Below are 17,050 nucleotides of genomic sequence, written 5' to 3'. Positions count from 1 at the left end.
ACCCTGTGTTAGGTGCAGCTATTGTAATGGGGCTTATTGTAATGTAAGCTCTTTACCTGTTGTAGTAAAACCAGAAGTGCGCCCAGCAGTGGACACAGATGTGTCACATATAACACAACATGGTCGGTCGTTTTCCAGGCAACTTCTAAGCATAAGCATGAGTAAACTTGAGTATATTTCTTTCTGGGAGTCCATATTGAGGAGGATCTGACCTGGGGGGTGAATACCTCTAAACTGCTTAAAAAGGCCTAACAGAGACTGTACTTCCTACGGGTGCTCAGGAAGAACAACATCTCCCAGAGACTGCTGGTGTCCTTCTATCAGTGCTCCATTGAGAGCATCCTTACATACTGTATATGTGTATGGTATAGCAGCAGCACGGTGGCTCAGAGGAAAACGCTCCAGAGGGTCATTAATACGCCCCAGGAGATTGTCAGCTGCCCTTTCCTCACTCTGGAAGAACTACACAGTTCCTGCTGCCTCAAAAAAGCCCAGAACATTCACACCCTGGACGTTCACTCTTTGAACTGTTGCCGTCAGGTAGACGGTTCAGAGAAATCAAATCAAGGGCCGCTAGATTCAAGAATAGTTTTTACCCAACAGCAGTTACCACACTCAATGCTGCTCAAATATAATATGCCTGTGTGTGTGATGGAATGCTGAGAGGTCTGTTGTTTATTTCATTTTTCTCGCGGTTAAGTTTTTTTATATGGTCTTATTTCATATGTTATGTTTTTTCTATTGCTGCACCGACTGGAGGTCACTCTAAAATTTCATTATACGTGTTACAATGACAATAAAGGATTATCTTATCTATCTATCTGTCTGTCTGTCTGTCTGTCTATATAAACAGCTAACGTCACTGTAGAAGCTAAAAGGCTAACGTGGGTACCACAGAAAGTATCATAGATACTTGCCACATTCACGCTATTAATCTGCATATCTGCAGTCACATAGTTGTTTTAATGCAACTTAAAGGGCGATTACTGTATTTTGGCCACTCATCTTCTAGTGACTACATTTGATGTATTGATGGATTATAGATCCAGACGGCAGATGGATGATAAATAGTGACACTACTTCCTGGCCATTGGCTGCCAATAGAGAAGGCAGCCCTGTAACACCCACCCACACGAGAGCTTTGTGCCAGAACTGACACTGAAAAGACAAATTTGAAAAACTGAAAACTGAAAATTTGAACAGCGAAGCTGAAAAAAGTGGTGGTGAAGCTGAAAATCTGAGCAGCAAGACTGGAAAAAGTAACAGTGAAAATGAAATAAACATCAGTGAAAGAAAAGGGAAAAATATTGTAACTTTTTTAAAGTAATTTTTATTCATTTTCAGTTTGTTTATTTTTGTTTTTGTTTTCTTTCTTTATTTTAATCAGTTAGAATAGTCACAAATTTTATCCCAAAAAGGTGAAGACATGGAGAGACATTTGCATAGATTTGGTAAAAGTCACCAATTAAGGAAAAAGGCCTCACACATAGTGGCTTGGGTTATGCCAGAGCATAATCTCAAATCAGGACAACATCACCATCTGCAGGAGAGCAGCAGGATTGAAGTCCATAAAAAAAAAATCTGTCACATCTCACTGATCCCAACACCATACAGTTACTATAAAGTGAAGAGTAGCATTACATTATGGTTTTTAATATGAGCAGGCACTAATTTTATCCTGATACTACAGCTCAAGAAAATAAATATCACGCTAATTGGCCTCCTCTAGTCCAGGTGGCGCTCTGGCTATATTCCCCATACATGACTGCGGTGTGGGTTGGATACTGGCCTTGTTTGTTTAGCCAAGAGTGTTGACACCCACCCACAAGTGCCAAAGGTATAGTGAGTACCATGCCAGCTGTTTGCAAGCCACAGCAGCACCTACACTGCTTGGCTTCACCTTGCTTGACTGCCTGATCTCACAGTAAGGGAGGAAGTGGTTGAGTTACCCAGCAGCAAATTTGAGGTTTATAAAGGGAGAAAGCAGCACAAAAAAAATCCAAGTGCAGTTTCCATTAACTCAGCAACTAACAGGGTGAGGTACTACTTCCTAATATGTCATTTTTCATTGTCATTAGTCAATATTATGGCTTTTCTCAATGCACAGGGGTTGGCAGAAAATAAGCTTAAAAATCTACAGTTTTTGATGTTATGATTCAGTGGCATACCTAAAAAGATAGATTAAAGACAGGTGGTCCAATTTCATGGAAGCTTGATTGCTCTGTAAAGTTTCACACCAGGGGACCGCCCACAGCAAGTACAAGCTGACAACACATGCTCTCTGTGAGAGCAATTAACAGAGAATGCTGTTCATGGTATCAGTCAACACCCCAGCAAAGTAGCAAATAGTACACTGATAGTCTGAGTGCAGGGGCAAATACCTTTGCATTTCTCAGGATAGCATAAAGCCACACTTATTTGAAATGTGAAATCAGTTAGGCATGTCTAGCATTTTGATTCCATGAAGGCTTACCTTTGCATGGTCCTGTCTTTGCCAAGAAGTAATGGGAAGAGAGGGTGTGGGAGAGAGAGATGTCAGCTTTGCCTTACTTGTTATTGCCAATACAACGAAGCACAGTTCACACTCAGCTGTGACAAATTTGAAAAACTTCAAGCAAAGCAACAAGAAGGGGAAAAAGCTTTTAAATCAGTAACACTCTTCAGTAAATTACATCCCTGCATTTTTAATTTCCTCTGTCCATACAATGTTATTCATTGACATCCAAGTCAAACACGGGCCCCTGCAGCCTGCATGGCTCTTCAGGACAAACTGTCCTCTCATGCAGTTGCTACCTGTCAAGAGCACAGGGGCGTGACTGAAAAACATGCATTCCTTGATGTAGAGCTGAGATATGTGTGTGAAGTGGAAGGAAAAACATGGAATAGAACAAGACTAGACCACTGAGTGCAGATTTAATCTACAAAAATTGTTAAATGCTGAGAATTTGGGCCATATTTACTGGACATCATAGGGGGTTTGTGATTTGTGACTAAATCGGATCACTGATAGCAGTCATTGGCAGACAACTTGCATAATGTGCATAATGCTACAAGTGGATGGATAATGCATAATGTGGTCAAGTGGTTTTGGAAGTTTAAGAAGATCCAGACGTGCTGCTAAATCAGTGTTCAAATTCAAATGCAACACAAGCCTTACAACATATCAAAGATCTGAATTACATCCATGTCAAATGCTGAATTTGTGCACTTTGCATACTATTATTTCATGGCAATAATATTCCAATTACACGCTAAGAAGAGAATGCTTATTCCCCAACATGCTTAGTCCATGCCTCAGGAAATGTCTAAGTTGCTCTAACCACTAGAAAGACACACACTTGGCTGCTGAAATAACATTAAGAGTCTGTTATGATAATAGCAAGGCCTCATTTGTTAGCTTTACATATCTAAATACCATCTGAAAACCATGGCTCATTCTGATTAAGCAAGGCCTTGTAACAGTGTAAAATTTCTAACAGTTTTTTTTTTTAATCTGCTGTAGTGTGTGTCTCATTACTTCTGTTTGCAACAAATTGACTCTCCTGTCTGGAGAAGTTTCAGAGGGGCTGTTACAATGGCATCACGCATGAGTAATACTAGTTAAGAGGTGTTTTGCAATCACAGGATATCTGCTTTTGTCATCAGGTCAGTGTTTGACAAAGATGTTGAACAGGTTTAAAACATGAAAGAGGATATGAGATCTCATTTAATATGCCAGTCTAATGTTAGCCAAGGTTCTGCCTATTCAACGCTAGGATAAAGCACCTGGCTTTTGCTTAGACAGGCCTTACATGTCTATGTGATCTAGAAAGACAGCGAGGGCAGGGCTCAAACTTCTCATTAGAGTTAGCTCACTACACAACAACATAATAGTATCACTACCCTTGGGCCATTCTGCCACATTGTTGTTGCGGGCTGGAGATACTGGATTTGATTTCAGCAGGCTAGGCTGATCTCTGCTGAATGACCCTCGAGAACAGGGGATCTACAGTAGGTTGTCCTCCAGGCTGGCACTCAGCCTAGCCAAACATTTTAACTGTCATAAATGAAAACAGAATCAGTTTGCCTTCCTTACACTCCATTTCTCCCAGTTTAAAAATATTTTTTATAGAGATTTAAAAGGACATGTTTCTACTAACTTTTTGGTCTTACAACTTTGTGCTGCTGTTGCAAAATTGTGCCAAAATTCCTTGGCACACCCCCTCCATCTTTCCCATCTTTCTGGTCCGATGTTGATTATTTTGCTTTTTGTCTTCTCTTTCCTCCTAAATATGTTATTCATCCTGTTCCCTGTGTCTCCAGGCACACTTCAGAACTGGATATAAAATAAACAGTCATGTTTTCAACCCCTGTTGCTAGGCCTTGACTGCATATACCTGTAACAATAAACAGCTGGGTTCCTGGGCTTGTTTATACTCATCTCTAGACATTTGAAGACAGAAGCACAACAGGAACTAGACTGTGTGTATGGATTTGTACGCCTACGCCCACTACGAAGCATAGGGTTGGTGGGTGCTACTAGACCATGATAGAGCAGTGGCTGCTGGCAGGTAGTGTGCACTCTGTCTGGCAGAGCTGAGGTTTACCTTGGAGTGACACCAACCATCTGCATGCTATAAGGGCTAAATTGCCAACTTGATGTCCAGCAAGCGAGACAAAACTGTTGAACCAACAGTATGTGGGAGCATACACATATATACACAGAAACTGCTAGCTAACAGGCACCATCCAGTGGCCATTCAGTAAGACATTTCACTGTAAGTTCCTCTCAGCTCTACAGATCCTTGTGGTGTCACTTAGCTCATTGCTTTGGTCTTTGGTTTGGCCAACAATTTCTGAGAGGCTTCTGTTTTTGTTCACTTTTACTGTCTCCTCGGTGGTGTTATCAGATGCAACAGGCAACAGTTTTGAGCCAGAAAGCTCTGGTAGACACTACATCACTTTCCGAACAGATGACAAAGTAAGCGATAGCTGATAAATATACAGTAGTCAACCATTAAGCAGCTAAACGTCATATACTTACCTCAGATTTTAGCAGTGACCAACTCTGATAATAAAGGAAAGTGATTATTGGACTTGGTGGTCGGTATCATGACTCCAAATGCTAATGCTGGGTTGCAAATGCTGGATGTGTAAATAAACAACAGTTTGCTAGCATGCTTAACGTATAAGGTCATAAATTATCAATGTGTGTACAGCTTGTTGTGATGCCCCCAAGTGGCTAAAAAGGTTAATGCAGGCTTAAGTCAGATATCATTTTAATGCATTAAATAAAAAGTTACATTACCATAGAAATTGATAATCAGCCTCAGTTAAATGTTTGTGTTCTTTGCATTTAACTGCTTCTGATAAGAAGCACTATATTACAGTTTTAAAGACTTTTAATGCTGTCTTTTGGAGAATTTGCAAATTTTGATAACATGTATGTAATAATGTATTGAAATTGAACTAATGAACAACCAATCAGTCCTTTCAGACCAGTGGCAAAACATCTTAGAGAGTAATATAGTAAATCCAGTTGCCATTGACTTTTAAACTCAATATATGGCTGTGAGTGGTTACAGCATAGCAACAAAGCCTATGCTCGTAGACGCTGTATCCACAACACCGCTAGCTGTAGCTGATGTGTGCCTCCACAAAACTGTAACAATATGTCAAGGCTTTGTGCAGAGAAACTGTTAGTGGTCAGCGCATAGTGTGTGTCCTACGCCAAAGTAGATCCCTACAGCAAGACTCCTGGATTGAACATTATGTCACTGACCTTCACATGCGATGCATCTCGCACTAGGCTCAGGTCCCCTCCTTCTTCTGTTTTATCCTCATTGAACATTATGTCACTGACCTTCACACGCAATGCATCTCGCACTAGGCTCAGGCACATGGGTTTTGGTGGTTGGAGTCCAGGTCCCCTCCTTCTTTCTGTTGATCTTCCTATTGATTGTCAGTAAAGCAGATACAGTCATAAATCAGTCGTTAATCATAAAAAATATACACTATGGATTGACGCATGACAAGAAAACACTGATAAGTATCTTTCAGTGGGCAGTGGACATGTAGCTATGAGCTGATAAAGGAAGGTTATAGTGAGGTGACCTTGAGAATTGGCTGTTCATACTGTCAAGTGCGTAGCTGTAGCAAATTCACTAAATATGATTTTGGGTTGGCCCACACACAACCATCATGGTTTAGTCAGGTATGCAGTTAAAGTTTCATAAATAATGACACACCGGACAGACGCCTTTAATTGAGCTGACAAGAAAATTTAAATTCTTCATTACCCTGAAGTCATCTAGGGGGAAACAACCTTTAACTACTCAGGCAATCACAGTATGAATGTCGTCTGGCCAATCCCCAGCCAGCTCTGGGGCTCTGATTGGTTTTCCAGAAGGATGTGGGACTCACAGCTGTGGCAGCTGCTTAAAACAAAGTGACAATTTTTAATGGGGTTTCAAACCTCACCAAGTCACTGCACCCTGCCAAGCCCCAAGTGATGGCATCTGGCCAAACCCCAGTTTCAGGACATGGAGGAGTGAGCTTGTTCTCTCAGCTCACTGCCATTAGGAGGCCTGGATGCAGTCAACCATTTTCTAGAGTAGCTGCATTTCTCATCAGGAGGAGCCAGAGCTTTTTATATGTGACATACTGTACATACATATACAAACTCATACTCTGCTTTTAAAATCACCTTTGTAAGGCAAACCTTCTCCTGACAATCAATGGCATTTGACAATCCTGTAAAAGCTAAACCTGAAAGAGCTTTGTGAGATCTGGGCAAAGGTGTTTTCATGGTGATAAAATCCAAATCAAAAACATTCTCTGGAAATTTTTGTACGTGTCTTGAGTGTTATGTGTGCAATATCTCTTTTGACTGTCATTATAGTGTGCTGTAGGGATTATTTTTTGTAGGCCAACTCAGAAGTTAGCATCCCCCTGGTTCCCTTGACAAAAAGCCAATGGGATTTTTTTTTTCATAGGCTTTTGGATTATTGCAGAAAATAAGATCTGTCACAAACAATAGTTTATGACACTTATATATTTTGTTCAGACAGATAATCATCACAGGTGAACAGCACCTTTATGATTTTTAAAGCCCAAATGCAATCACCAGAAGTAGCTATTGTTAGGCTATAAACAAACTACACCACATTCCCATGACTTCAACGTCAGCGTGTAATTTGTTTCAGCTCGCTTACCTCTTCTACAAAAACCTTTCCTCTCAGCGTGACCTGATCTAGTGATCAAGGCTGTGTCAGTTACAATAGTTTGTAAGTGTACGAGTTTAAACATAACGAGACTGTATAAAGTCGGACTAGTGAGTACATGAGTCTCTGTGTTCTCTGTGATGATGCTTAATATCCCCATCAGCCTCTGTACTCTGTTAGCCACTTGTTAGCAGCTGCCTTTTTTTAAGACACATAAAAGCATAAAAAAATCACAAGTCGGGTATTTACTGACTTACTTTATATCATAGAACAAAATGTGAAAATGTATTGGCCTGGTGTGAACCACAGACCAAAAACCCATTGACTTCAAAAGTGCAAACATGCTCACTCAATTCCGGGTTTTAGGACTTCACTCTATTACAGTCAGTTCAGCCTACACTCTCTGATCAAAGGCAGCTGAAATAGATGTTCAGTCACATACACACACAAGGCAAGAGAGGATAAGTCAGAAACTAACAGGAAATGCAATTACTGTCTGTCTGGGCACAGCACTCCTCAACAGTATGGCCAATTTCACAGCAATTTTAGTGAGTCAACAGGTCCTAAGTAATCATAATGAGCACCTTAATGTTTTCGCAGCGAATAGCGCAGCCCTTTGTGGTTTTATTCCTTGGCCATTTGATCCGTCTAATCATCTACAAGCTATTTAAACTGTGCACAGGATCTGCAGCTCATACAAGTCCCCAGAGGAGGCCCACTGCTTCCATGTTTGTGGAACACTGTCATTTAAACACTGTGTCAACAGGTATCAGGTTCCTCATATGACTTCTCTTTTGCTTCATGGCTGTCAGCATATAGTAGAAGTGGACCACTGTGCTCACAGTGTGCTGTCAGACCCTCAGGTGAGTACTGAAGATCTTTTATGCTGCATGTCATTATTGCTCTTTTCAAATTGTGTCTGACAGGTTAGAGTCAAACCTTTGTGGGTGACTATGCTGAAAATAACACAAATAAAAGCCTTATAATGAACGGCTGCAGGGCAGATACTGTACCTCTTAAGTGTTGGCTGTCCTATCACTTGATCAAACAGCCATCCACAGAAAATGAAATAGGATCTGACATCAATGACTTAAGGGATTTCTTATAAGATCCTAATACAGCTGCTAGTTCTTTGTTATAAGTTTCCCAAACATAAATGCTGGACAAAAAATGCCTGTAGCAAGAAACACATACAGTACTTTCTTATTCCTTGTAACATCTGGCCCATGCTATTTTAGCCATGGTAGCAGAATGGCTTCAGGGGTGAAAATCCCGATCTGTTGTTTGGATCAACACTTTGCTCCAGACTGAAATGTCTCAACTTGAATACATTGCCTTGAAATTATGTACAGACATTCATGGAACCTCACTGACTTCGATGATCTCCTGAGCTTTCCTCTAGTGCCACGATCACATTTGTGGAGTAAAATGTCTCAGTAAATATTGTATAAATACTGCAGACATGAACCTTCGTACAGACACTCTTGTTCATGTCAGTGATTCTCTTCTAGCACCATAATCTGGTCAAAATTCTGATTTGCTTGATGCTTTGTTTTATGTCTAATACCAACAACACTTCAGTGGCTAGTATGACGCTTGGTGAGGAGCATGACCAGGGGATGAGGGAGATTACCAGGAGTGGTTGTCATGTATCTGTGCTCATACATGACATGTTGGAGTCGTGATGATGGTGGTCAGCGGTTTGAGGGAGGCTTCTGAGGAATCCACACTGCTCCAGGCATAGTGGATCCCCCGTAGAGAAGCAAGATTGTAGTGGAAGAGAGCTGGAGAATAGATGTCAGGGAGGGAGGGCTTTGTGAAGAAACAAAAGCGACTGGGACAGGAATGTGGAAGTATTTGTATGCAATTGGCTGGAAGGTGTGTATGTTAGGGGCACAGACTGCCCTTGAATCTCTGATTAATAATCAACACTAACAACATTTCAAGCAACTTGTACCAGCTTGCACATATTAGCATTTTAACAAACTAAACTAGCATGTTGATTATACCCCATTAATACAAGAGGACTTACAGGGATAAATTGAATACTTCACTTGCACATGTATACATACTGGTATGAAGCACTTGCACATATAGTCTATCCATACTGTCATGCATATACATACATCCACAGTCTTGCATGTATATGAACGCGCGAATAAATTTAAGTGTGAGTGAGAATGTGTGTAACATACTTGGCCAATAAGGGTGATTATCCTTATTATGTGCAAGCGAAGTATCAATTTATGCCTGTGTGGCTTCTCGTACATCTGTAGTGTTGTCTCACATTCAAAAATAAAAATAAAATAAATGAAAAAGTACAATTCTTATGGAAACAGACTGACAGAGACAGCTGCTGGCAGTAGCAGCTGACACAGAACGGCACTGAAGTAACACACATATGTTTGCAGACACACACAAGCAGTGCCTGTGAGTCCAGGTTGTCTGTGCATACCTCTGTCAGTGCCAAAGTGATTAAACAAATACCCCCTTTGTGCACGGCAGCCTTGATTAAGCTGAGTTGTATGTAGCCCCTCTGAAAAAGAAATACAGGAAAGTGCCTTTGGTGGTGCCAAAATTCACTTGCCCTGTTAAAACATCGCTCCAGTCAAAGTTGTTTTTACTCTCACATGGAAACTAAATTTATCATGAATCTCCTGAGCATTCAGTTTTTTTTCTTTTAAACAGAATGAGTGTGATTATTTATGTGAAAAATAAATATTGAAACTTTATCTGCATTAGTGGTCACAGAATGCTGCCACCAATAAATTTCAACAGAGGTTTATTTACAGTGCCACAGCAGGAGTTGTTGTGGTTTACTTAATAGACTGTGGGATTAACCTGATGCCACAACTAACACTGGTGATTAGGAAGTAACAAATTAGAGAACTAGGCTATTCTTTGGACTATCATAGTCACCATATTATTCTTCATTCATGCAATTATGATTTATTATTTGAATAAGAGGATATGGGTATATACCAAGTGAGGTCCACAGATGAACTAACAGTCCTTTATATGATTTCTACCGTTTTCTTTGTCAGACTCATTTGGCTGACTGAAAAAGTAACACTTTTGGCCCAGCATTAAATCTATATTTCCCTTTAATCTGTATAAGTCATCGGTATCAAAACTGCACATGATCATATGCTGAGTACAAGGAATAAATGAGATGAACAATCCTGCTCTCTAGTGGTGATATTCTGACTTGCAACATTTTAGTGATAAATGATTTCTGTTCACCGTTCTTTCTATGTGGCTCTGAAATGATTCGTCAATTAGTAAATCTGACAGATAATCTGACCATTTTGATTATATTGACAAGAGATTATATGTTTTAAAGCGAAACTGCCAGGGATTCCACTGTTTTGTGTACTTTGTGTACTATGACAGTGTATTTTGAGGGTTTTCAGCTCAGGTGAGATCTTTAATGAAAATGTTGTCACCACCATATCAATGAAAAGGATGTCACCATAAGCTCTGTGGAAATGAAAAGGATGTTTTTCATTGTTTTGGGACATTTTATAGACATCATGACAATGCATTCTGCACGTGTTACAACAGCGTGGCTTCGTAGTAAAAGAGTATAGGTACTAGACTGGCCTGCCTACAGTCCAGACCTGTCTCCCATTGAAAATGTGTGGCACATTATGAAGTGCAAAATACGACAACGCAGACCCTGGACTGTGGAGCAACTGAAGTCGTACATCAAGCAATAATGGGAAAAAATTCCACCTACAAAGCTTCAACAATTAGTGTCCTCAGTTCCCAAACACTTAAGTGTTGTTAAAAGGAAAGTTGATGTAACACAGTAGTAAAAAAATCCCCCTGTCTCAGCTCTTTTGGAACGAGTTGCAGGCATCAAGTTCAAAATGAGTGAATATTTGCAAAAAAACAAAGTTTATCAGTTTGAACATTAAATATCTTGTCTTTGTGGTGTATTCAATTAAATATGGGTCAAAAAGGATTTGCAAGTCATTGTATTCTGTTTTTATTTACATTTTACACAATGTCCCAACTTCATTGGAATTGGGGTTTGTATATTCTGGAATTTCATGGATGTTTACAGGCTATTTTGAGCCCTGTCACCAAAGCAGTTCACACATAAGCCTTCTGCACAGAGGGAAATATTTCAATCACCATTTATCCAACAGAACAGAACAAACTGTGTGATTATATGTGTATTTCTTTAGATTTTGAACAATGAACAAACACTACTGTAAGTTGTGGTACTTGATGATTTGTTTTTGTTCTTTGTAACATTCCTGGGCTAAAAGTGGGAACATGTGAAGATACTATTGATTTAAATCAAATCTGATACACAGAGATTGCAATTTTATTAGAATCACAACTCCCCAACAGTTTGTATTGATCTGTAGGACCTGCTGTGAATTCACAGTGGGGAACGATGTCTGGTTTTCACAGCCTCAAGCTATAAAACAAGCTGATTCTGTGCACGTGTAACATTGTTGTTGACAGCATGAGTAACAAGTTCTTGTTGAAGTGTTTCTTTAAGAGTTTACATAGCCTGCCTGATATTTTCCAGACTCTTCTCAATGTTGTCAATAACCTCCACCGCAGCCTGTGGGATTCTGGTTCCTGGGCCGAAGATGGCGCACACACCGCTTTGGTACAAGAACTCATAGTCCTGCATACACACACAAAGGTGGAACACAGTTTGGATGAACCACAGCTACTGTAAAGGCTAACAGGCTGAACTTGCCTGGGAGGGATGTAGTGGAATTTTCCATTTTCTACTGACCACTTAATGCTGCTACCGTGAGGCTCAGCTTCTAAAAACGCACAGCTAGAGGCGCACGGTGTTGTGGCATTATCAACATGACTACTAGCTCAGGGTGGGAAATGTTGTAATCCAAAATGATACCAGAAACTCACACGGCCTTTCCAAGGCTCATTTGAAGATCAAATTATCTGGGACCAAAATGTTGCACACATACATCTAACTTAAAATATTAGCTTTCTAAATACAGATAAAAATGTACGACTGCGCTGCATCTGTGTCCACACCTGCAGCGAAAGTCAAGCAGGATGAAGCTACCTCACACTAACAGTATGCACACAGTCATTAGTTCAATTCAAGCATGCAAAAGTCAAATCTGTTATAACAATTCCAACGACTGTGCTGTTGCTGTGGACTGTAATGAGGGCCAGAGGTTACCTGTGGTGGGATTACACCGCCGCAGATGACGAGGATATCTGGCCTGTTGAGCTTCCGTAGCTCCTTGATGAGTTCTGGGACCAGGGTCTTGTGTCCTGCGGCAAGGGTGCTGACCCCAACACAGTGTACGTCTGCATCCACTGCCTGCTGGGCGACCTCAAGGGGCGTCTGCCCGCCCCAAAAGTCAGTAATGAAAAAACATCACCACAAAGCGCAAAACAGAGGAAAATCTGATCTTCTCTGTTTGGCTTTCACTGCTCAATTTGAAACAATCCTGTTAATTAAGCTACCAATGAATGCTGTAAATAGCACAAATTACATATTTATAGAGGCTTTTGGATTATGTAGCAGGTTCAGCACAAAATAGTTACTTAATTACTTGCAGGCTTCAGTAACGTTGATCAGTTACAAGTTGCTTACATCAAACAGTCTACTCATTTGTTAATGTAAATAGTCACCATCCCTTATGCCAAAATTTGGTACGCTGGATGTCCCTGGGGTCTGTTTTCAAAAGCTGCATGTGTTTTTCCTTTATTCCGTCCATAGCGGAGGGTCACAGATTCACATGAAGGTCTTTGAAAAACACACTCAGCTGGCAGCTTATTAGTTACACCCAGTCCTGCAAGACACAGTGTTCATGTAATTCTACCTAGAGTTTACCTTTCAAGAAAGAGGTTTTCACACAAACAGCTTGAAAAAAATACCTTATGCAGTTAGACAGCTTAGGTCAATTCCTAAACAATGACTGTAAACACCTTAAAATTTCACAATGTAGTTTTTATAAAAGGTTAGAAAACCGAAGTGATTCAAATGTTGTTAGCTGTAGCCTTGTGATTGTGATATACTTAGAGACTTAGGGATGCCCTGGTTTTGACCTTGTTCCTTCTTACAGTGTTGTACCAAACATCCAGACTGTCAGATGCTCTGCTCAAGTCAGGTGCACTGGAAGCTACAAATACATGAGCTTATACAGACAGTTGTAAGGCAGATAAACTGCATGTTGACTGTTGCAGGCACATAATAAAAATATAAAACATATACAGCATTATTTAGTTGAATAAAGCCACAAACATTCAACTTTTAATTGAAAGTTTGTCCTTATTTCCATGTTATTTATAATGGATATTCTGAATGGCATGTATTTAAAAATGTCTAAGGATTAGGAGTTAGTCAAGCTTTCTACCTGGAGGTGCAAAATAGGCAAAGCCTGACATTTCAGACATGGGTGCATCTAATAACCTTAATTATAGTTGACTGCATTCCTCTCAGGTTAGTCAGGACAAAGCTCCTGCTAATGTTCCTGTTGTTTATTTTGCAAACAGCATTTTTTTTACAAGCAGTTTATGTGAAAAGATCTCTTGAAAGGTACGTTCTAGGTAGATTTACATGAACACTGTCTCTCACATGTTATCTTAAACTTGGCTGAGGTGGCGTAGGCAGAAGATGACGAGTTCCGGTCTACTGTATGACACTGACCTGAAACAGTGGTCCGATGTCCACATCAAAGCCCAGGTCTGCAAACCCTGTGGCGATGACTTTAGCTCCTCTGTCGTGGCCATCCTGCCCCATCTTTGCCACCAGCAGTCGAGGGTTCCTGCCCTCATGCTTCTTAAAATCGGCAACTCTGTGATTTGGAAAATAAAAATTTTCAAAACTTTTTCTATGCCTGAAATGCAAGATATCGTCTGTCTCTCATGACAGTCCAGCTACTGTTGAGCTTTGCTACGTTCTACCTGTTGTGGGTCAGGGTGATCTCTTCATGCTCCCCGAACTCGCTGCGGTAAGCCCCGCTCACCATCCTGGTGCTGGCCTTGTGTTCACCAAACACCTTCTTCATGGCATCAATTATTTCTCCAACAGAACATCTGTAGAAAGGAGTAGACAGCCTCTTCCTCAATAGGTTTTCACATTCCAGTTATAAATAATGCAGTGCAGTCATTTATTCTATGCCAGTTCATTTAAACACATCCATTATTAACTAAAGACTCACATTTTTGCCATTGCAGACTTTCAAATTTTATTGTAGCATGTTTGATTATCTGTGTGAGATACTGCAGTGCACTGTTAGTATCTGTGTCACATGGTACAAAGACAATCTGTAGTCTAAAATGTCACTATTGCAAAGATAGTAATAAAACATTTATGTAAATTCAGGGTATTTTGTAAGTCTACCTCTGAAATGCAAATTACTCAGTCATTTGTGATCATATGAAATACATACAGCATATTATATTGAGATAAAATATCATGGGATGTTTAGATCCCAGTCAGCAAGCGGGCTCTTCACACACTACTCAAACAGGCCAGTGTCATTTCAGTCTAAAACAATGATGAAAAGCCATGCGACACATTTAGTATTTGTAGCTAAACTGATGCAGACATAAGAGTGATCATTGTAGTCAGAGGCTTTAGTGGCTGTGTGAGGTTTGACCTGGCTCGGGCTGCCTCCACAGCCAGGGCTAACAGGTTGCCCTCCCTGGTTCGGGCACACTCCTCGATGGCTGCCAGGCACTTCTTCGCTGCCTCAGGGTCCCGACTTTCTTTCACCTAAAACAATGGAGGTGACATGACCTAAACATGGCATACAGAGTTTTTAATCTGCCCTGCTGACACCATGTACTATACTACTGATTCTCAGATTCTCTACATACACTGTATGTGTACCTGGAAGGTATCAACAAAAGAAATTACATTTTAAATATGTTTAAAAAATCCCATCATAAAAAACTATATAAATACCTTACAACTGTCTACAGCAGGGGTCGGCAACGTCCGGCCCATGGGCCAATCTTGGCCCACCCTGAAATATTTTTGGCCCGCCGGATGAATTTTGAAACGTTATATTTATATAGCATGAGTCTGAGTCACACGAACAGCGTCCACCCTTTATTATTATAACAACTTAATTATTATGATGCATTTGTTTTTATGACCAGTGACCACTGCTTCATCTGGAGGACTTTTGAAGCGGGATTCAACGTGATCCTAAAAGACAGAAACACAGAACGGCCAATATGAGCACTAAAAAAAACGGATCGATAACTACAACATTTTAAAGACTCAGTGGGAAAGCTGGTATTTCCCTTCTTTCACCATTTTCTGTATGTCTGGTGTTAGAGATGTCATTTTAATGTGCAGGGCATTCTGCAAGTTTTTATGCATCACTCGGTTTCTCTCCTGCGTCTTTATGGCATTCATTGACGAGAAAGTTGCCTCACAGGTGTAGGTGGAAGGAAACATAGTAAGCACATAAAAAGCAAGCTTCTTGAGTGTGCTGTAATCCTCAGAGCACGCGAGCCAGAATGCACACACAGACTCAAGCGCCTTGTAGTGCAGTGCTGACCAGGGAGGATGCTTGGAAATCAATTCACTCCATTTCAAACGTTGCCTCATCTACAGATGGCAAGGTTTTCTTCACCATTGAAGAGAATGTTGGACTTGGCGGGGCCCCGAGAGGATCACACACAAAAGCAATGAGGTCTTTTGAGATGGAGTAGTCTTCCAACCTGCCCATGAAGTTTTTCTGCAGCAGTTTGATGAAGTCCAGCATCAGCTCTGTCACTTCTCCCGGCGCATGTGCCTTTAATGCCAGAAAATGTAGGAGTCTCTTGGATGCCAGGTCGGTTTCAAACAACTGTAGCTTCTTAATGAATGACTACAACTTTTCTACCATGTCAACAATAACTTTGTCTCGACCCTGCAGCTGCAGATTGAGCTGGTTTAGATGGTCAAATGCATCAGCCAAAAAAGCTACAGTGGCCATGAACTTGTTGTTTTCCAGACGCGCAAGGTGATCAGCTGCTGTCACATTGTTTTTCGTCGTAAGGAAAGCCTTGACTTCACTCAGCAGCGCACACATGCGTTTTAAGGCATTTCCTTTGCTTAGCCAGCGCACATCATTGTGCAGCAGCAGATCATCATGTGTAGCCTCTTCTGACTCAGCCACAAGTTGTCGGAAAAGACGGTGTTGTGTGCTTGATGTCCCTCTGATATAATTAATGATGCGCATCACTTTATCCATGGTTTCCTTTATCTCACCGCTCAGCTTTGCACAGAGGACGCTCTGAGGGATGATGCAGTGCAGTGCTTGTATGTGAGGGACAACCTCCTTCAACCTGCTCACCAAACCTCTGTGCTTTCCCACCATAGAAGGAGCACCATCTGTCACAACGAGATTAATTTTCTCAAATGATAATGCATGCTGCTTAAACAGCTCCTCAAGTTTGCCAAATATTATGTTGCCGGTGGTGTGGCCTTCTAATGGGATAAGAGAGAGCAGCTCTTCCTTAAATGACTTGCCATCACAGTATCTTAACATAAACACACATTTGGGCCACATCGGTGCTGTCTGTACTCTCATCAATAGCGAGGGAATAATACTCAGCTTTATGGAGTGCCTTAACTATATCTGCCTCGGTGCATCTATACGAGAGGGGCACCTGTTTCACTGAGGCTATCAGACCTTCCATGGATTTATCAGTACACAGCTCCTGCAAAACGGACAGCATCACCTCCTTAAACACCTCTGCATCAGTGAATGGCCTCCCATGGCGACAGATGTCCACTGCAAATAAACATCTACAACCTCGATTAGAAACCATACAAAAATTTCTCCTTATAATACCAGTACTGGACGGAGTATCAGACCAGTGCATGGACAGGTGGCCGT

At 40.9% G+C, this 17,050-nt stretch overlaps 1 protein-coding gene across 3 annotated transcripts in view; it reads right to left on the bottom strand.

Moving 5' to 3' along the window:
• Positions 1-17,050, bottom strand: part of mmut (methylmalonyl CoA mutase) — a 62,504-nt gene that overhangs the window by 37,232 nt on the left and 8,222 nt on the right. For 2 of the 3 annotated variants that reach the window (XR_002275226.1, XM_020603753.1), the window contains exons 9-14: positions 14,813-14,928; positions 14,115-14,246; positions 13,858-14,005; positions 12,382-12,549; positions 11,735-11,850; positions 5,843-5,931 (exon numbers count right to left, since the gene is read on the bottom strand). Coding sequence is in view for 2 of the 3 variants with exons in the window: in XM_020603753.1 (XP_020459409.1) it covers positions 5,843-5,931; positions 11,735-11,850; positions 12,382-12,549; positions 13,858-14,005; positions 14,115-14,246; positions 14,813-14,928 (769 nt within the window). In the remaining variant the exon portion in view is untranslated. Of the gene's footprint in view, positions 1-5,842; positions 5,932-11,172; positions 11,851-12,381; positions 12,550-13,857; positions 14,006-14,114; positions 14,247-14,812; positions 14,929-17,050 lie in introns of those variants that run through there. The other variant, XM_020603754.1, reaches the window with a different exon arrangement.

Source organism: Monopterus albus, unplaced genomic scaffold (assembly GCF_001952655.1).
Source record: "Monopterus albus unplaced genomic scaffold, M_albus_1.0 scaffold62.1, whole genome shotgun sequence".
Classification (NCBI taxonomy): Eukaryota; Metazoa; Chordata; class Actinopteri; order Synbranchiformes; family Synbranchidae; genus Monopterus; species Monopterus albus.
Note: the sequence above shows the minus strand (reverse complement) of the source record. Positions and strands in the feature narration are given on the sequence as shown.